The following is a 22297-nucleotide window of genomic DNA, read 5'->3' on the forward strand; positions in this document are numbered from 1 at the left end:
TTGTTATTTGTTTGTGTTTTAAAAATGTTATTTTTGTGTTGATAAGCCTGAGTGGTCTGTTGACTGACCTTTGTATTTGTTCAAATAATTGTTATGGGCAGGTTACAATATAAAAATGTTTGTCATAATCATGTCTTGTGATTATTTGACAGGTGTTTTACTTTTAAACTATAAGTGTATTTAATTTGGTTATGCTAGTTATGATAGTTTAGTTATGATTTAAATACAATAAAAATTAAACAAAGATTTAGAATAATTATCATTTTGATCCATACATTGGTAATGTCTGACTGGGCCTTGTGTCACTTAATGTTCAACAAATTGGGCCCAGAGGTCAAAAAGGTTAAAAACCCCTGGTTTAGATCATAGCACTGGTGCTACAGAGGCTACTGGTTTTTTAGCAATGAAACAAAAAGTTGTAGCATCAGCAGAAATGTCAGCTAAAATCTCTAAAACCAAAAGTATGAATTGTTGTTGGACAGGAGTCACCAAACTTTCTGAGGCTGACTTCAGGGTTCAGAGTGAAGCACCCAGCCAAACTGCTGGAATCAGACTGTCACAGCTTCAAGATGACAACTGCGTCATTCTGTTTGCATTGTCGACATTTCGGCCCCTTCTTGTCACAACCCGCTGGCCGAAATGTTAACCCCCCCCCCACAACTTATTGTGTGATTGGTCAGAAGTTTGTGGGCGTGTTTGTGTATGTTGAAAGTTTATTGTTTTAACGAGTCGGCGTAGTTTGGAAATTCACCAAAGACCGAAGAATTTGTTTTTAAAAGTAAGTTTAGCAACTTAGCTGATGAAGTTAATGCAGCAATAAGATGTTAAATTTAAAAAATGCAACAAGTACAGATACTGGAGCTAAACCCGAATTATTAATGTTTATTTATTTATTTACATGTAACGTTTTAATTGTGAAGTTGTTCTTCCAGTAAAAAGACGAGTAAATACATGTCCCAACACATTTTAAGTCTGATATGAAACTGACTACTGTGGTAACGTGGGAGCTCATGGGAGCGTAAACTTACGTCAAATGAAGGCTAGACTGCCCCATTTCATTTTTTGAGCAGCCTACCCGGCCCAGGGAGGATGTGGCCCACACAGCCAATGCAAACAGAATGACGCGGTGTTCATCATGGAACTGCGACAGGTCGGCCATGTTTGGGCAGTTTGGATACAGCATGCTGCAGCCTTAAGTCGAGGGGTAAATCAGCTCTGAGTTTTTGTGAGCCCAGCATGAATTGTGGACTAACAGCAGCTCCTTTTGCCTGGATTTATGGCGTTTAGAGAGCACAAGTTACTCTGGTTACGTTTTTAAATGCTGAGGGACATTAAATGAACTCATAGCTCTGCTGCTGATGAGCGCTATTTTTAGGATATGCACAGACCTGCGGGGTCTGTGTTGGTGATTCTTGCTGAATGATGCAAAAGTAATTACACTGATGAGGTAAACATGATATGGTCCCCACCTGTCACATCTTCCTAGAAAAAAAAAGGTAGCTTGCAAAGCTGTCTCACCCCCAGCACTGTGCAACATACACTCACCGGCCACTTTATTAGGTACACCACGCTAGTAACGGGTTGGACCCCCTTTTGCCTTYAGAACTGCCTCAATTCTTCGTGGCATAGATTCAACAAGGTGCTGGAAGCATTCCTCAGAGATTTTGGTCCATATTGACATGATGGCATCACACAGTTGCYGCAKATTTGTCGGCTRCACATCCATGATGCGAATCTCCCGTTCCACCACATCCCAAAGATGCTCTATTGGATTGAGATCTGGTGACTGTGGAGGCCATTTGAGTACAGTGAACTCATTGTCATGTTCAAGAAACCAGTCTGAGATGATTCCAGCTTTATGACATGGCGCATTATCCTGCTGAAAGTAGCCATCAGATGTTGGGTACATTGTGGTCATAAAGGGATGGACATGGTCAGCAACAATACTCAGGTAGGCTGTGGCGTTGCAACGATGCTCAATTGGTACCAAGGGGCCCAAAGAGTGCCAAGAAAAGATTCCCCACACCATGACACCACCACCACCAGCCTGAACCGTTGATACAAGGCAGGATGGATCCATGCTTTCATGTTGTTGACGCCAAATTCTGACCCTACCATCCGAATGTCGCAGCAGAAATCGAGACTCATCAGACCAGGCAACGTTTTTCCAATCTTCTCTTGTCCAATTTCGATGCGCTTGTGCAAATTGTAGCCTCAGTTTCCTGTTCTTAGCTGAAAGGAGTGGCACCCVGTGTGGTCTTCTGCTGCTGAAGCCCATCTGCCTCAAAGTTCGACGTACTGTGCGTTCAGAGATGCTCTTCTGCCTACCTTGGTTGTAACGGGTGGTTATTTGAGTCACTGTTGCCTTTCTATCAGCTCGAACCAGTCTGCCCATTCTCCTCTGACCTCTGGCATCAACAAGGCATTTCCGCCCACAGGACTGCCGCTCACTGGATGTTTTGTCTTTTTCGGACCATTCTCTGTAAACCCTAGAGATGGTTGTGCGTGAAAATCCCAGTAGATCAGCAGTTTCTGAAATACTCAGACCAGCCCTTCTGGCACCAACAACCATGCCACGTTCAAAGGCACTCAAATCACCTTTCTTCCCCATACTGATGCTCGGTTTGAACTGCAGGAGATTGTCTTGACCATGTCTACATGCCTAAATGCACTGAGTTGCCGCCATGTGATTGGCTGATTAGAAATTAAGTGTTAACGAGCAGTTGGACAGGTGTACCTAATAAAGTGGCCGGTGAGTGTATGTGGCACTGTGCTGACCTGAACATTTAAAATTCTTTGAAGTAACAAGGCTAGGCTTCGTTTTCACTCAGGCATGGGCCAGATACCGGTTTCACAGTATATCGTGTTATGAACAAGACACGGTTTCAAAACCACTACAATTTTCAGTGCGCAGCTCCTCTTCACGTCTCTCTTCTCGTCATCTTCTTGCTTTGGTGAGCCACAAATGACCCAAATAGTGCTATATTATAACGTTTAGTTACAAAACGAATAATCCATGACAATCATACATTTGAACAAATAACTTTAACCAGATCTGAACTGGACTGGAACGCACTCCCTCACCCCTGCTCATCCCTGTCACTCTGGACTCTGGTGTGCGGGTCGAACTTTTCACCCCCCTCCACATAAGAACAGATACAAACTATATGGTGTGATTGGTCAGAAGTTTGTGGGAGTGTTTGTGCTAAAAGTGCTCAGACGATGCGTTTGCTTCAACCACTCGCTTAAAAAAAAGAGAGAGAAAAAAGTGACTCATTCGAACGCCGACTACCAGGAAGCAGCGGTTTAAAGATAGTCAAACGGCCAAAACCTCATGAAAGGGGATAAAACTGACGATTTTCACGGTGAAATCTGACTGATAAAAACTTTTGAGTTTAATCCTGAACCAGTTTGTGGATAAACAACATCGAGTGACGAGTGTCTGACTTTTTTTTTTTGTCTACATTGGATTCCCTCCGAGTAGAAATCCCTGTAGAGACGTATGCAGCAGCGGGCGGGGGTGGGGGGGTTTCCCAGGAGCTCGGCGCAGGGGGTCTCAGGAACTATGAAAGGTATGTGCGAACACAAACGCCGAATAACCACAGAATTTACAAGCGACTTTAGAAAAAAGAAGCCGTTGCTTATAATAAGAGGACCTGCTTGCTTTTTTTTTTAACAACGTAACTGCGCATGCCTTATTGGATCGTTGATTGGATCGTCTATCGGCGATAGCCAATGACCGTGAATTATGATCTGAAAATAGGGACGATTTCCCATCCCTACCAACTTGTCTGCAAAATTGTTTTGGAGTTGTTGGATTGTGCTTTTGATTTTAGTTTTAAGCTTTAAGTGAACGGTGATAAGACTGAATGCCTCCGTAGCTTTAGCCAAGCAGCTCTTTAGCTGAACGTGCATTTCATAAGCACATGTTCATAAGATGAAATGTGTGGTTTTTAGTTTTTATAATACATTCACAACCTGGTAAAGATACAGTAGAAGTCTACTGCTGAAAGAATGGTGAATGCTTTCCTACAAGTATAGAATACAGGTATAATTTTGCATGATTTACAGTATTTATATTAAATTAATTTGCGGCAAATTCTCATTTCCTATAAGTTTAAATGATTTAAATATTTTTGGCCAGATTATATATGTTTTTTACTTTAATACTTGCAGTCTACTTGCTGAATCAGCTTATTCTTACTGTCAAGTACGGTTTGGTTAAGCAGCCTTTCTACAACCACCAATGGCTGAGAGTCTGCTTAATTACTGACACAAAGAACAGGGAGAAGGTTTTCAGTTTACACAGGTATGAATGTAAAAGGAAAAGACACCATCTTGTTCCATATTTTGTCATTAATGATCAAATAACATGTAATTAGCTGTTGATGAAGAATTGTAAAACTTAAAACAATGTTACAGTCATGACATATTCAAGTTTTATAAAGATCAGATGGTTTCATACCAGGACAGGAAGCCAGGACACCAGCAATATGGAGTTGTAGGTTCCAAGTGTTCGGATCAGAACTACAAATCGTTTGACTGTTGCTCCCTGCCCAAGAAAAATGATAAATGTTGCATATAAATAGACAATAAATACAGAAGACAGAAAACTACATTTCCCTAAGCACAGTTTTTAACCACTGCTTGTTTTCAAAATTTAACTAATTTCAAGTATGAAAGCTTAAAGCAAACAAAATACTGGATGGTCCTTTATCAGTGTTTTGTTTTTAGTATATAAACACTTACTGATCTCTTTATTACTGAATCATTCAACTTACAAGTTAGAAGAAATCTATACTTAATCATATAGACAAACTGCACTCTAAAGTTAAAGTAACACATTAAAAAACAGAACACTACAAAAACAAGGTCAAGACATTTATGCAACTTTAAATAAAGCATGGTTGAAAGTATGTGTCTGGAAAGCAGTTTAATTTATGACTCAAATTACAATGAAGTTGAGATGTTGTCTAAAACATAAATAAAAACAGAAAATGATGATTTGCTAACGCTTTTCAACCTATGTTCAACTGAATACACTACAAGGACAAGAGATTAAATGTTCATATGTGGTTGTTACATGTGCAGAAGGGGGTGTGGTGGTTGTCTTCCTCAGATAAGCAGGGACATCCCTGACAAAGACCTTGCTTGGATGGCAGCTTTTGTTGCTCCAAGACTTGTGTGTACAGCACACAAGCTGCAGCATTAATGGTGCCTTCACAGTTGCAATGATTAGTCAGACGTTGATTATGAAAATAATTTGATGAGGAATTTTAACGTTGACGCATCATATTATGTTCATTTCTAACTGTGATGCAGTCCATTAACCGCTGGGGGCAGAATCACTTCTGTAGGGGTCACCTCGAGGGAAATTATCAAGGGAACTGTCTTGAACCTCAGTCCTCCGATGGGACTTTAAAGGGACAAAAACTCTGTTCCACTTAGAGCTGTATTTAGACCACCTCAGGTCGCCTTAACTTTTTAAAGAGACATTCTCTTCCTTCTTAATCAGATAATAGACAGAAGAATATTCATCTTATTTAATTTATTGTTCTCTTAACTGAAAGTTATTATGCATTTTGATAATCAGAGACTGTTTGTCAAGGTTACAGAAGAAAAGAGGACAGATCTCTTTTCTCCCTCAGTATGATATCAGTCAGGTATGATTTTTCTGTGGAAAAAATCTTATTTAACTAAACTAAGCTTCATGATTTAAAGTTGATGAAATATCAATGTTTTACTTGTCTGAAACATATTTGCAAATGTTTTGAATTTGAAGTAATTCATTCTTTCAGTTATGTGGTTTTAAGAAGTTCTCATCAGATAATAATTAAATGGGTGATGAAATGTTTTGTTTCTGAACCACACAGAAGCAATAATCTTGTTTAGTTTCAGGAGGCGACGGCAAGTCTTTGAACTAACATTTTTCCTTGATACAACTTTTCTAATCTAACATCCGGGGCGGAACTTAGATTCTCTAAGCTTTAGAAACTAACAGTTTACGCCCGGACGGCTGTAAGTGACGGACCGCCCGTCAGTCACACTGACAGCTAGATTCTCTCGGGGGAATCAAGAGCTGAAGCTGTGTCAGTTTACCCATTTACCGCCAACGGGGAAACTGCACAGCCTGGATAACCAAAACCTGGTGTATCCAACTTTAAAACTTTCCTGCCGGAAGTTTTATTTTGAAATCCGGGATCCAGTTGGCTTCGCTTTCTTTCTACGGCTTGACGCATAGAACGCTTCGCCTATCTGGTTAAACCCACATTTATTTAAGTTAAAAGTAGGAAAAGCTAACACCTTACTTTCCTCATTTCTTAAAATCTTCCTTGCCAACTTAATTGCCTCAAATGTCTGGTTTTAAACATCTCACTTGACGTTTGTGTTTCTATTTAAAGTGCATAGTTGACAATTAAAGAAGCTTGAAGCTTATGTTATTAACTATAAACTAATTATAAACTGATTACTCACAATTAAGTGTATTTAGTGATTTTGTCTGATTTGTAAAATTAACAATCACATTTATTTATGGATCAAATCAAAATTCACTGACTGAAAGTCACTTTTGTGTGTCCATTCATTTTGCACGGGAAGAATATTTTACCGAAAATAAAGACATCCTTCGCTAAAATGTATTCCTTATAACCTGTTATAAGAGGTATAGGTGTACTCCTACACCTTTATTATCTGCGAATGCTTTGTTTACCAAAGAAGAAGAACGTAGCGTGCCACTCTGCAAACCCCAGAAGAAGCTGTGGGCAAATCAAAGAGCGATGATAATGGTGGAACAGAGAGACGATCGCGTCAAAGAGGGAAAAAAAACTTTTCAAAGGTGGCTACATTTGATCAAAAATCAACCAAAGTAAACTATAGACTCAGTTATTCCATGACAGGACAGCAGCAGCACAAACATCCTGACACCAACAGAAACTAACACGCTGCAGCCGTCCTCTGCAGATGTTAAGTTTCATAAAGTTAGTTTGTTCATCAGGTTGAAGCGTATTTAATCTTATTTTCAGTGACTGATCAATCTGTTCTGAAGACAACTGTTTACGTTTTGTTAGTTTACCATCAGAAAACAGTGTTTTTTGGAAGCAGAGCTATCAGATATGCTAACACTTCATATTAAATCACTAAATTACACCAACATTCTGTCCTGTCTCGTCTTATCTCGAGTTTTGCTGGTTTCTTCTTTAGATTGTTTTTTTTTTATGTACAGTGCCCTGAGACAACGTATGTTGTGACTTGGAGCTATATAAATAAACTGAATTGTCTCCAAGCTGAGCTTCCTCGTCACAAAAAAACACCTCCCCACCCCCCGCACCCCACCCGTGACTCCTGCAGGCTATCAGCACCAACAAAGCAAACAACTGGTGAAACTGAAACTGTCTGCTGAGCTCCCAGTACTACTACTCAGTGCAGCCCTTTTCAGATTCAAAATACCTTTGAGGAAATGTATTTTCAGATGCCGAGTAAACTGCACTGAGCTTCCATATCGCAGCACAAAGGGGCAGATATAAGAACTTTTCTTCTCTCTGTCGCCTTTCATTTCATCTATTGTTTTCCTGTTTCTCTTTAATATTATTATTATTCAACTTATTCCGTCTTCTTTCACGTCACCACGCTACTCCTCCTGCATACTTTGTCCTACAGCTGCCATTGTAATTTCTATCTGTAAATGTCCTGTGCCAAATGATTGCTATGCCTTCTGTTGCCTGTACAACTTGTAGTTTTTGAAATATTAATGTTTAAACTTTATTCCAAAATGCATATAATGGGAGTCAATGCGGCCTTGTAATGGTCCAATACTGCCCCATGCTGGACTCAACTTGGTACTGCTCCATACTTTAATATTTCATCTCAATTGCTCAGTGTTTACAATATTAATATGATTGTATTTTGATGTTTTACTATAATATTGTCTTAATACTGCTCTACTGTTGTAATATTATGCAGTTTAGTGTCAATAATTTTATTGGCAATGTGGCCTCTTTCTGCACACATACAAAGCAACCCCTGCCACCACCTTCTGCCACAACTCCATTGGTCTAATGGTCTATGTCATGGGCTTTCATGTGGGAGATCAGGGTTTAAAACCCAGCTAATGCAACTTTAAGAAAAAAATCTCTTCAAACTTCATATTGTCACACAATTGCCTTAATTCTAAACACCTGCTGACGTGACAGGCACAAGCTGGTATAGAAAACACATTTGAACTTGGTCAAAGTTCATTCTGCAAGTCCAATGCTGCAGTGACATGCTACGTGGCAATGCACACTTGTTTTTACATCGTAAAAACCCATGTCTGGTTTTATTTGTATTTTCTTTTTATTGTACATAGAAGTACTTTTGTTTTTTCAAGAAATTAATAAAGTTTTAAACAAAATAAATAAAATAAATGATGTCCAAGATTTCCAAAAACCATTTGAAAAGTGGACTCATCATACCACAGGACACTTACACTTATCAGTCCATCTCAGATGCACATGGGCCCAGAGAAGCCACCAGCAGTTTTGGGTGTTGTGGATATAGCTTCAGCTTTGCATAGTAGAGCTTTAACTTGTACTTTTAGTGACAAATTGTGTTCACTAACAATGGTTTTCTGAAGTGTTCCTGAGCCCATGTGTTAATACTCGTTACAGAATGATGTGGGCTTTTGATGGAGGTCATGGGTATTCAGTGTTGGTTTTCAGTCTTGCTGCATGACCCAGAGCACCTGTTCTCCTATGTTTATGTTCTGTCTTCTTCTGAATGGGAGGTCTATCTTATCTTATCTTAGAGATTTGTCCAGTTTCTCTGAATCTTTTCATGTTATGGACTGTAGAAGAGAAATCCCTGAATTATTTGCAGTTGTATGTTGAGAAAGGTTCTTAAACTGTTAGAATATTTGTTCATGCAGTTGTTCAGAAAGATGCAAACTGGGCTACATCCTTGCTTGACTGAGCCATTCAAGGATACTCCCTTTATACCTAATCATGACACTCATTTGTTTCCAGTTAACCTGTGCACCTGTGGAATACACCAAACAGGTGTTTAAGCATTCCTTAAAGGGGTCATATTATGTGTTTCTCAGGTATATATTTAAATACTATACATTAACAAAGTATCTTTGTCACCTTTAGCTGTTATTAAAATGCTGTTTTTATGTTTAAATAGAAAATAAACTTTTCTTCTCATCACTTCCTCTTCTAAACGCCTTGAAATTGGCCTCTGTCTCTTTAAGAACCACCTTCCGCTTCTGTCTCGCCCATTTCGGTGGTGGTGGTGGGGGGCTGCCATGATGCAGTTTACTTGGCATCTGAAAATACTTTTCCTCAAAAGGTTTTTTTAATCTGGAAAGAGCTTCACTGAGTGAGAAGTAATGTTAGGAGCTCCGCAGACCATTTAAGTTTCACTTTCACTTTCACCCGAGAGCCTGACATCAAATTCAAAATGAGCAAATTTGCAAAACAATAAAGTTTATATGTTTGAACATTAAATATATTTTCTTTGTAGTGTATTCAGTTGAATATAGGTCGAAATGCATATGCAAAATATGGTCTTCTGTTTTACACAACATCCGAACTGCACTGGAATTGTGGTTGTAGAAAATGACGGTCCTTTAGGATGTTTGTTCTTAGGTTGTGTTGTTAGAAACCAGAGCAGTATGATGAACCTTGTGACAGATCAGCCACATACAAACACAGGCCTTCTCAAACTGAGGCGTTGGAGTATCAGGGATCAAGGTAATACCTGTTTATTTAGAGAGGGCAAAAACTACAAGCAGAACTATTGTGTCAACTTTGTTGCTGTTTGGACTTGCATTTATGAAGAACCAAATGAAGCAGGCCGTATGCTGGGTGGTGTTACTGTTTAGAAGAGAGAAAATGGTTTTCTCTCCTCCACAAAGAAAAGGTTTGCTGTGTGTACGGGGAGTCATTTTAAATCAGGGACATACTGTCAGAATAGTAAAAGTCGAGGTGGAAAACTCTACTTCCACTGCCAGAACTGAGCGGGACATTCAGCATATGGACCAGATGTGAAACAACTCCTCAAACAAATCCAGTAACTGAATTACTAAAAACCCTTGAAGAAAATTATCTGCCTCAAAGCTTTGTTAAAGATAAATGCTGCTAAAGTTTTCATCGGACTTTTGTCTGCTATTTTTTTTTGCGTAATGCTAATACTTCTGCTAATATCTACACTTTTCACACATGTATTTTTAGCTATGGAAGGAGATGAAGAGTCTCAAAAAGTAGCGCCCAGAAAACTACAGAAATTGTCAAATGTGTAACAAAGGCTGTGTCCAAAACAGCAGGCCGGGTCCTCCGAAGGCCGAATTTGTCGGCCGCATACATCACAGCGCCGCGACGAAGGACGTCCAAAACCGAAGACTCCTCCGATGCGGCCGACAAATACGTCCTTCCTTTGGCCCGAATCAAAGGACAGGTCTGATGGATCCTTCCCGGCCCAGCGTATCCCACAATGCATTGCGGCCCGACCAGAGATTTTTTTATGCTAGTAATGGCGGACGAAGTGAGAGAAAAGAATACGTTTTAAATAAAAATATGGCAATATAAAAATTTTAAAAAATTAGCGTTTGTAATTCTAATACTTTTATCATTTGTATGGACATGTTTTTAAATATTATTTTTTCGTCATAAAAACGTGAAATAAACATGCACCTACAGCGGGTCAATTAGTTCTTCAAATGTTACCTTTAAGTTAATTTTATAGTTTTGTGATATTAATAATGCTAATGTATTGATATTTTTCTAATTTTGATTTAAGTTTGCTTGTTTAGCGTCGTCACAGTTGCTAGGTGACATGACGTACGCTGGGGTAAGGAGGGGAGGCTAGAGACCATCCAAATTCACAGCCTCTTTTTTTCCGGTCTTCCGGGTCTACCAAGGACCCGGCCCGCCGCAACCGGGTAGTCTGGGTCCTCCGGAGGACCTGGCCTGTCGTTTTGGACACAGCCAAAGCTCTGAGGCCATCTGGAGTTCTCCTGTGATTTAATTACACAAACAGGTGGATAATTAATTAGGAGACCTCTGGAGGCACTGGACTTTAGTTAAGAGGCATCACTTTACAGTTATGCACAACTTTTTATTGGTCTGTCACAAGAAAATCCAGCAAAGGTTTTTGGGTGTGTCAAATGATAAAACTGAGATCTTCAAGGGGTGTGAATAGTACTGTCTGAGGCACAATGACTGCCCTTCCTGACCTGAGTAATGAAGAGGTCCATCCAGGCCAGAAGGTTGATGAGGACCAAACTCAGGACAAATAGATCATTGACTTCTGGCTGAACTGAGCGCAGAAACGTATCCATGGCTGCCAGAGACAGGAACTCCCCGGTGCTATTAAGGAGTGGTGAACAGAAGAGGAAGGAGGATGTCAAATCAAGATATCTTTTTAAAGTGATACGAAAATTCTAATCCATGATAAGCATTTATTTAAATCACCTGTTCCCGTAACGATAAATACCCTCGGGCATTTTGAGGATGTAAGCAGGGGTCTGCGTTACGCCAATGTTTGATAGACTGCTGTGGTTGTCCCAACGACGTACGTCCACAAAGATGAACTCGATCCTGCCAGTAAACTTGACAGACAGCGAGGAGAAGAAGGCAGGAGGCTGGGAGAGATGGGCAAACAGGAACATCCTCATAGAATGAGCTGGCTTCGAGTGCCACTCCTCTATCAGCTGCTCAGAGTGACGCAGGGTTTTGATTCGATTGGACACATGGGAGGTCATCCAGCCAAAGATTTGTTCAATCTCAGTGTAACCACTGGTGTATTCTTTAAGCATGACTTTTCCCTTTGATGCTGAAGTCTGAGGAGCTGACATAATGAGAGTGGAGCGCTGCCAGCCCCGCTTAATGCATGACCTGGTGAGAAAAAAACAAAGCATTAAACAGAGATTTCTGGAGTAGGATCACATTAACATGACAATCACTAGGGCTGGGTTTCATGGCCAATTCTCTAAATCAATTTGATTTCAATTCATTAAGTTCAGAATCGATTAATCACGATTTGATTAAAATGTTTATTGATGTTGTATTTTTGCATCATTTTTTTCTCTTCAACATAAACAACAGGTTTTAAGGACAAACTTTTAAATTAAACTGTTTAATCTTGAAAGAAAACGTCACAAGTTTAAAAGGTTTTAAAGTAAAAAGGAATTGCAGGTGACAGAGTTGTTGGACGTATTCATTTTTAATTAATAATTGTTTTGATAAATAATAAGTGATGTGAATAAGGTTGCAGAAGACGAGGTGGGCTAATATAAATATACTTCTGCCCACTCCTTTTGAGTGTATGAAGAATTGTGACTGGGTGTTCTGAACTGTAATTTCATTGTGCTCTGTACAATGACAATTAGGGATGGGTACCGAATTTGATACTTTTTTAAGTACCGACCCAATTCTGTCGGTACTACCGAGAACCTATTCACGTAACAACAAACGGAACCATGTTTCGGTACCTAAACGCATCATTGTGACCGTATTGGTGTAAGAGTGGTGAGTTTTCCATGCTTGTCCTGAAACAAGAGCGTAATGACGTCAGCAGTAAACACAGCTCGGTCTGAACGTAGCTTGAAAGCCTCGCAGCTCCTAAACTCATCAAACAGACCGCCTCTGAATTATCTGCTGGATTAATTATCTTGTGAACACGACGTTCGCTTGCTCAAAGTAAATAAAGTACCGCCACTTTCTTTATTTCATCCAGCATTAAACAGAGAGCGGCAGAGGAAAACAACAGAGGTTCTTCCTGACAGTCCGAACATGTCTGACCTGAAAGAGAACAAGAAGCCAACTTGAAGTGTTGGCCGTGTTTTGGATGCTCAAAACGTAGCTTAAATACCTTTTTTTTTATTTTAACTCCATCCTCTTTTGCTTATTTGATTTAAACTTATTTGCCTTCCATGGACCTCCATCACACAATCATTCTAGCGGGGAAATGACATTGTTATGGAATAATTATATAACTGCTTTACCTTGACACTGTCAGTAATCGTATCTCATGTGATAACTAGTTCGACTGTTTTAATCTGTTGCCCTAGAMTTCAAGTCTCCAGAAATGCATGACCTCTTTTATTTTGATAAGGTACTTCCAGGACTGACAGCTCTGTCATTGGTTAGATGGTTACAGTTGGCGAACGGTGATTAGTTGTAAACATGTCACAGGATGTTATATTATCGGCTGTTCTGCACTGACGCGGCAGCCACAATTGACAGATTTCCCTGATCGACTTCTGTTTATATTGTTGCTCCATTAAATCATCATTGACGGCCATACACGCAGACTTTTGTGCATTTATTCCAACGTGTTTCTGCATTCTTAATAAATCCTGCCACGACAACATCAATAGAAATACGCTGAGCTGGATTTTAATTTGTGCAATAAGACAAAACAGTGTTGTTTTCAAGAGTTTTCACCTTAAAGATATTAGCTACACAACTGATGTTACAATACAAAGAGTTGGATGTTGTCTGGATATTTGTTAATTTTATATATTGAGAAATATGTTAAAAAACAAAAGTTTATTATAAAAAAGAAAACAACACACACAAAGTACCAAAAATCGGTACTGTTACGTACCGGTACAGATTCCCAGGTACCAGATATTGTTACCAAATCGATTCAAATACCAAAGGAACCCATTCCTAATGACCATAAAGGTTTATTTTATCTTATTTTAAAACTGTATATTTGTAATGTTTCTGTTATCTTCTGTTGTTATGTTCAATAAAAAATTATTAAAACTTAATACATATAACTTATTAAAACAACTACAACATTTCATCACTGTGGATTTCATTAGGACGTTTCCTGAAGTTTAAAAATAATAATATTGGTAACAAAACTAAACTATTTTGTTACAATGTCATTTTTAACACATTTAAACACACCAGTGTAGAACAGTTCATTGGTTCAAGCGCCTAACAAGCCACTCATCAAACCCCACTTCGTTTCCTCTACCACGTAGGAGAGCAAAACTTTGCAATATTTTTGATTTTTATATCCAAACTAACATATTTTCTCTGACATAAGAGAACAGGTTCAACAGCAAATTAGAACACCAAAGGTTCCAGGTAAGATTCAGCACCCTGAAAGCTATTTTACAGCAGCAACTTTTGAGATTTTCTTTCTTTTTTTTTGACTGCTCAGTAGATTATGCCAACAATAGGATTCAGAGCGATTCTCCAGAAGTCATGCAGATTAAATACTGAACCCTAACCTGTACAGAGCAGCACCATATCAGGAAGACTTGTGATGTGTGGAATAGTGGTAGGCGGTATACCGTTTTGTACCGAAAACTGGTTTTTATTTCTGTTACGATATGACTTTTCTGAATACCGGTGTAAATAGCCTGAACACGTGCGTATCATTTCGTCGCGGCCGCCAGTGAACTGTTTCCCGGGGGACACCTTTCCTCGCAGCACTGCTAAGCGCATTAGCATGCTAACGTTATTGTTGGAACAACTGGCAGCAGGTGGTGTGTTTCAGCTGCTTATATGGTCTGATGTAAAAAAAGAAACATGCCGTTTTCACCATCGCTGAATAGTAAACAACTCTTCAGTGATGTGCACAGTTAGATTTAACGCGCTACGTTATAATGGAGACATTATTGCATGGAGACTTTAGCGTGCTTCTATTGTGAAAAGCCGGGGGGGTAGTTTTGTAGTAGAGCTGAGTTGTCTGGTGTGCAAAGTGAGTCGTTCTTTTAAGTTTTATTCACCCGCAACGATAGGCCTGATAATGATCTTTTCTCAACCCTTCACGATCGGACCTAAATGCATGATTACTGTCTACAACCAGGCAAAGAAGAAAAGATGTACAAGAAGAGGGAAACAGTCATACAGAGGTACAGTAAAAGAAAAAAAGTCAATAAGCWRRGTTTGTACATTTTATTATCAGCTGAGCTGTGATTAAAAAAATACTGTCAAATACATTGAAACCGGTGTAATTGTTGAAAAATACCGTGATATAAAATTTGGGTCATACCGCCGAGCTCTAGTGTGGAATCTGTTTAATATTGTGATGATGATATGGTTTGCAATAAATGAACAAATAAGTATGCAGTATTGATATCTTTCTGCTCTGGGTTCAGAATCAAACAACTAATACATCATTTCTGTTACAACTGTGCAACGAGACACAGCTGTATGCAACTAACAACTAACTGTACGCAACGCAGTTTCTTTATGACTTTAAAACATTTTCTGCTGCTCTAAATAATGAAAAACATCCCTTACTAATCAGTTTTTCTTTTAATAAAAAAACATCTGAAAATAAGTTAAAGAATTCTAAATAAAAGTCTAATTCTCTCCCTGAAGTTGTCCCAACATCCATCCACCAGGAGGTTATGATTTGACGTGGTTTCTTGGGTCCAGTTTGTTCAGACAGACGCTGACAAAAGGCATCAATGCAAACATTTATTACAGTTTATCAGTTTTTTTCCCCAATATGCCTATTACTCAGGCTGTTATCACAATGATTATATATTTGCATTATATAGTGCTGCTCTAATCATGTACCAAAACACAGCACCTGTTGTGTAGAAAAATCATTAAAAAATCCAGGAACTCAATGTTTGAGTGTGAAAACATTTAGTAAGAGGCTCTGAAAACCTCATCAACAGTTAGATGTTGAAACAAGACATTTTTTTACAACTCATGTCTCTATATGTATTACTTCAAAAGACGATAGTCCCATACTGAGTGATAGAAAACTTTGTGTAACAAGAAATGTGGTCAATAATGTAACTTTGCTTTATTTACCTATTGTCACTGGAGCAGTTGAACGTTCCAGTTCTGATCCCAAACTGAGAAACTTTCTGCACCATCTTCTCCCAGTTGGACGAACTGAGGAGAGCTTCCTGGTTCTGGGCTATGACCTGCAGACACACAACATGGTGAGAGTGCACGCCTCAACCAACACCCCAGGTGCACATGATGGGGTGAAGCTGCTGAGCTGTGGCGGAACAGAGTACAGCTGGATGCTGATTGGTAACAGTATGACATCATCTCTAAATCACAGTATGACATCTCTAAATCACAGTATGACATCATCTCTAAATCACAGTATGACATCATCTCTAAATCACAGTATCACTAAAAAACAGTCTGGCTTGGTTCTCTGCTTCAAAGAGGACCTAACATAAGGGTCGTAGAACGTTAGGATCCATCTGTGGGCTCTACAAAACATGTTCATTTGATTTAATTCACAAATTAATCTCAGATAATGAAATTTCACCTTTTCAGTTCTGCCTGTTCTTCAGCTGTTTATGCAAATAACGTGCTGTTGGTAACCCCCTCCCAACCTTTTGTTTACATTAGTTCCACCCTCCAAACATGGCGTTTATGTCAGAAGTTGAGAAACGTAAAAATAAATGACTATAAGCAGACGCACAACGTTACGACAGTAGTAGACAGGCTGCATGCAGTGCGGCCACTTCCTCAGGTCGGAGTGGTGGAAGGGGAAAGCGCTTTGCGTTCCAGCAGCATCCAGAGCAGCACAGACCCTCGTCACAGTTTCCCCAGGCCGAGGGGGAAAGGGAAGCAGCTCGAATCTGAGGTAGGGGTGTCCCGATACAACTTTATCACTTCTGATACGATACCGATATTGACTCGATACCATATCAGTACGAATCACACACATTTACCTATTTTGTAGTGTGAAATCTTAGAAAAGTCTCGATCAAGTCAAACAGTGAAAAAGAGTAGGTATGAGAAAAACTGACCCATTTGTTTTTAATCAGTGTTTAAAATATACATTTTCAACTAAAGAATATTCTACAATTTAATAAATAAAATAAATTACAATACCCTGAAAATAAAATAATAAAAACAAAATGTTCTTTTAAAGTGTAAAATAGCTATTCAAAATCACTACAGTTATTATTATTATTATTGTTGTTGTTTTTACCATCTTTCAGCCTGGTGCTGCTTTATGGTGGGAATAACTGAAGGTGGGGACAAAAAAACCCACATTATTGTCTGTTCAAAGTTGAGTCCAAAGCTAATTTTACTGACTGTAACTAAAACAACGTGATCTTTGCACTTAATCTTCACTAAAACGAGAGTGTAAACAGATTAAACATTGCTCTACAAACAGGAGCAAAAATAAATAGTAAGAATTAGTTGATTAATTAAATTGATAGCTACCTTTCTTACTGCTGCTTTTCCACTTTCTACAGTCTGAGCATCATGTGGAGATCAGCCTCTCTCTCCTGCAGGGAGCAGTTTTTATCACTGCTCTCGCCATGTCGCGCTCGTATTCCAGAACAAAGCTGTGCTCTCATTTCTTCTGTCAATCAATCCCAGAGCTAATCCACGGGCAGCATTCTGCTGACAAAACCGTAAGCGTGCTGTACTCGCTTCTGCCTACTAGAACCACCGGAGTGAGAGGAGGTTCTGAAACAGGAACCATGGAGACACACTGGACAAAAGCCGAGCCGAGCCACATAGCTGGTACCAGGGTGGAGAGTGGTTGTCTCTCCGGTTTAAAACGTTTCTGTTCCCCCACAGAAAACTTGTGCGTGACAACTTTGCACTTAGCTTCAACTCTGTTTTGATGAAAATACAAAGTACTGCTGACATCGCTCCTACTTCTTGCCAACTTGTTAGCGCTGCATGATGTTGTGATCACGTGGGCTCTGCATGCTGGATCCAAGCGCTGTTGGATAGAGAAGCTGGAGTGGAGTCAGGGGACTGCTGGAATGGACTGCTTATATCAGAGCACTTATATCGGACATTTTTATGCAGGCTGATAAAATCCGATACTCGTTTTTTGGCTGATATCGGACCGATGTCAATATCGGATCAGGACACCTCTAATCTGAGGTGCAAAATATGAAAAGGAATGGTAAGAGTACAGTGCCCTGTGGTGCTCCTGTGCTGCTGACCACCTGGTTAGACACACAGTCTCACAAACTGTGGTCTGTTTGTCAGGTAGTCTTTGATCCAGGTGATTGTTGAGGCCTCCACCGGAGTCTTCTGGAGTTTCAGACAAACTCAGACTGAATTGTGTTACAAGAACTGGAGAAATCAAAGAACCTGATCCTCACAGTGCTGCTTGCTTTGTCCAGATCAGTGATTACAGGAGGTACGTGGAAAAACTTCCAGGTGTGTAAAAACATAAATAAATAACAGGATTGGGATATGTAGGGGCCGATGATCACTGTGATATGGAAAACAGACGGAATCACAGAATGGACAAAACAAAATGGAATCCAGTATAAAATGCAAAATCTCACAGAATTCAATCATTTGGGTGAGTTTCTGAGGTATTGTGAATGCTGCCGCTCCCTGTACAGGTTTTCTACACAATTATTAGGACGTACAATTCTGAATACTTTGTAACACCTGCATCAGTCTTACTGTGAGCTCAAACTGATGGCACAGAAATCTTACGTTATTCTTTGCTTTTTTTAGTCAGAGAATCATTGACTTGATGTGACATGCTACACGTAAGTACTTTAGACATCCCCATTTTAAAAACCCTTAACAGTTTCTTTTGTGTGAATATTTTCACCTGAACCAACCAGATCCCATCTTTAGTGTCTTCCACCAACTCATAGAAGTGTATCTCTCCACTGAAGACAGTAGTAGTGTAATCTGCAGCCTCTGTCTGCTCTTTCTCCTTCTTGATGGCTGAGTACAGCTCTCCCTGAGTCAACTCCCCTGAGGGGGAAAGAACACACAAATAAATATATAATTTAAAAAAACACTTATTTGTCATCCACGTTGAGACTGTTTAGCTTGTACATTTTTCCATCACACAAATTACAAGCAAATCTGAAAAAAATAAAATAAAATAAAATTTAACTTTTCACCACATTTGTACTTCTCTTGTAACCTGTTCCTGAAAGAAATAAGATCTGAAAATATGAACAAGATGGGTGAAAACAAAGTTCAGTCCAAATATTTACAGGTGCTGCTCATAAAATCAGAATATCATGAAAAAGTTTATTTCAGTCATTTCATTAAAAAGGTGAAACTTGTATATTATAAAGTGTAATGCTCATTAACACACAATGATATATTTCAAATGTTAATATGACCCCTGCACACGAAGCTGGAGTCACTGTTTTTGTACTGGGTTTTTTTTGTTTTTGTTTTCAGTGATTTTTGGTCAACTGTACCACAGAAACGGCTGCACCAATCAACATGAAATTTATCAGGACTGTAGATGAGTCTGACCTACACTGCGCAAGCCAACGGCTTTACAATAGACTCCATATTTGAGGAGGGGGCTCCTTTCAAAGACGGGGTGTCTGGACATGCAAAAATGCTTATAACTCAACAACTATTCAACACAGGAGCTTTAGACTTTCTAACTTCTGGTTTTTGGTGGTGCGCACAGGGGTCATTTATAAGAACTGAAGCTCAGAGAGTTGTTTCACCTGAAGAGAAGATGCTACTAGCTTGCTAACCATAGGCACTCCTCTGCTGCAGACCTGTTCGAGGGGCTCAGTGTAGCTCTCTGAGCAGACCCACCTGATTATGCTCATAATTAATACTCCTAATAAAAAGGCGACTCAGCATTTTGTTTAGTTTTCATAGCAGACTTTTGGCTCTTGATGCTGCTAAAAAAGTTCCTGTTCTGACCGCTGCAGTGTCCCCTCATGGCTGTGTTGTTTATAATCCAGCAGGTAAATATTGTTGACGTCCTCCTTCAAATCGAGCCTTTTGGTCACAAACTAAAGGATCTACTCAAACTGTGAAGCACTGAATAGGCAAAGTCTTGTAACCCTGCTTTTTGAGTCTTTAAATGGTCTGAGCAGAGCTGGGATTCATTGTTTTCCAGTCTTCCTTCCACACCACATCAACACAAATCATCTGCCCTCAGGATCTTAAAGGCACAGTGTGTAGGATTTTGTCAATTCTTTTAGCCAAAATTGAGATAATCACCAATGACAATAATAAAAAACATGTCTAATCATTGCAGACAAAGACCTTGTTTTATTATTTTTACCTTATAAAAAGCTGTTCATATCTCCATGGTCGCCACTACAGGCAGCCGCCATCTTGTCTACGAAGGCTCATGAAGGACAAACTGCGGTGGCGGCGTCAAAAACAGTTTTAGTTGTAATACTATCCATCCATCCATCCATCCATCCATCCATCCATTTTCTTCCGCCTATCCGGGGTCGGGTCGCAGGGGCAGCAGCTTCAGAAGGGAGGCCCAGACCTCCCTCTCCCCAGCCACTTCTTCCAGCTCCTCCGGGGGAACTCCAAGGCGTTCCCAGGCCAGCCGAGAGACATAGTCCCTCCAGTGTGTCCTGGGTCTTCCTCAGGGCCTCCTCCCGGTGGGACGTGCCCGGAACACCTCACCAGGGAGGCGTCCAGGAGGCATCCTTACCAGATGCCCGAGCCACCTCAACTGACTCCTCTCGACGTGGAGGAGCAGCGGCTCTACTCTAAGTCCCTCCCGGATGACCGAGCTTCTCACCCTATCTCTAAGGGAGAGCCCAGCCACCCTGCGGAGGAAAACCATTTCGGCCGCTTGTATCCGGGACCTCGTTCTTTCGGTCATGACCYAAAGCTCATGACCATAGATGAGGGTAGGAACGTAGATCGACCGGTAAATCGAGAGCTTCGCTTTCTGACTCAGCTCTCTCTTCACCACGACGGCCCGGTACAGCGCCTTTACAGCAGACGCTGCGCCAATCCGCCTGTCGATCTCCCGCTCCGTTCTTCCCCCATTCGTGAACAAGATCCCCAGATACTTAAACTCCTCCACTTGAGACAGGACGACCCCCCGACCCGGAGAATGCACTCTACCCTTTTCCGGCTCAAGACCATGGCCTTGGATTTAGAGGCACTGAGCCTCATCCCAGCCGCTTCGCACTCGGCCGCGAACCGCTCCAGTGAGAGCTGCAGATCACGTTCCGATGAAGCCAACAGGACCACATCATCCACAAAAAGCAGAAATGCGATCCTAAGGCCACAAAAACGGATCCCCTCAACACCTCGGCTGCGCCTAGAAATTCTGTCCATTAAAGTAATGAACAGAATCGTGACAAAGGGCAGCCTTGGCGGAGTCCAACTCTCACCAGAAATGAGCCCGACTTACTGCCGGCAATGCAAACCAGACTCTGACACCGGTCGTACAAGGACCTGACAGCCCGTATCAARTGGCCCGGTACCCCATACTCCTGGAGAACCTCCCACAAGGCCCCCCTTGGGACACGGTCGAACRCCTTCTCCAAGTCCACAAAACACATGTAGACTGGTTGGGCGAACTCCCATGTACCCTCCAGGACCCTGCTGAGGGTGTAGAGCTGGTCCAGTGTTCCACGACCAGAACGAAAACCACACTGCTCTTCCTGAATCCGAGGTTCGACTATCCGATGGACCCTCCTCTCCAGGACCCCTGAATAGACCTTACCAGGGAGGCTTAAGAGTGTGACCCCTCTTGTAATACTATAAATATAATATTTGTTGTCTGTCATTGTAGCTGGGATAATTTTACTTATTAAAGCTCATAATCTTACCACTTGAAACATCACTAGCCCTGAAGCTGCTGGTAGATATCGCGGTTGGAATTATCAAAGGTTTTTGATACCTGAGAGACACTGTAGCAACTCCTTTGTGTTTGGAAGCGGGGGGTGGGGGTGGGGGGAGGACCAGGGAGGATGATTCAACCACTCAACCACTAGATGTCGCTGAAAACAACAAATCTTACACACTGTACTTTTAAATAAAATTTAAAAAGCTGGCAGCTGACCCTGCACCACTTGTGAACCCAAAGGCCACACAATATTCCATTTTCAAGTCCACAAAATGCTGTAAAAGTCTTAAAAATAAAAGCTGTTTCTACAGGTAATCCTTATTCTCAAAGTCGAACAGTCAAGTACTTTGTCACGTGACCACGTTGTAGACGGAGGCTGACATATTGGTTTAGGGGAAACTAGGATGAGTTCCTCCATGTGGAAAATAGGAAAAATAGTGAAAAGTTGCTGTAGGACTGCACTTCTCACGTAAAAATACATCCAGAGATGTTTTTTTTCTAACTGCAAGAGTGAGGGGAGAGAAATAAGGCACGTTGTCGTGCTGCTTCTGCAGACCTGTTTTTGTCCTTGTTTAAAAAGAATTGCCTCATTGTTTTGATTTAAAACACACTAAAATTGGCTAAAATGAAGAGTAAACACTCAAAACTACACACCAACTATAAAATCCAAACATAAAGTCACAGATCTAATTAATAATGTCCTGCTCTCACCGGCTCTTCATTGCCGCCAATGGCTGTGTCCAAAACGACAGGACGGGTCCTCCGGAGGACCCAGACTCCCCGGTCTCGGAGG

General features: G+C 40.5%; 1 protein-coding gene across 2 annotated transcripts in view; it reads right to left on the reverse strand.

Annotated features, from left to right (window-relative positions):
• The window catches only part of rnf103 (ring finger protein 103), a 31502-nt gene that overhangs the window by 3541 nt on the left and 5664 nt on the right, over positions 1-22297 (reverse strand). Inside the window, exons 2-6 of one of the 2 annotated variants that reach the window (XM_014030992.1) lie at positions 18523-18671; positions 15768-15883; positions 11448-11870; positions 11210-11342; positions 4466-4552 (exon numbers count right to left, since the gene is read on the reverse strand). In XM_014030992.1, the coding sequence (XP_013886446.1) occupies positions 4466-4552; positions 11210-11342; positions 11448-11870; positions 15768-15883; positions 18523-18671 (908 nt within the window). Of the gene's footprint in view, positions 1-4465; positions 4553-11209; positions 11343-11447; positions 11871-15767; positions 15884-16398; positions 16684-18522; positions 18672-22297 lie in introns of those variants that run through there. The other variant, XM_014030993.1, reaches the window with a different exon arrangement.

Source organism: Austrofundulus limnaeus, unplaced genomic scaffold (assembly GCF_001266775.1).
Source record: "Austrofundulus limnaeus strain Quisiro unplaced genomic scaffold, Austrofundulus_limnaeus-1.0 Scaffold1155, whole genome shotgun sequence".
Classification (NCBI taxonomy): Eukaryota; Metazoa; Chordata; class Actinopteri; order Cyprinodontiformes; family Rivulidae; genus Austrofundulus; species Austrofundulus limnaeus.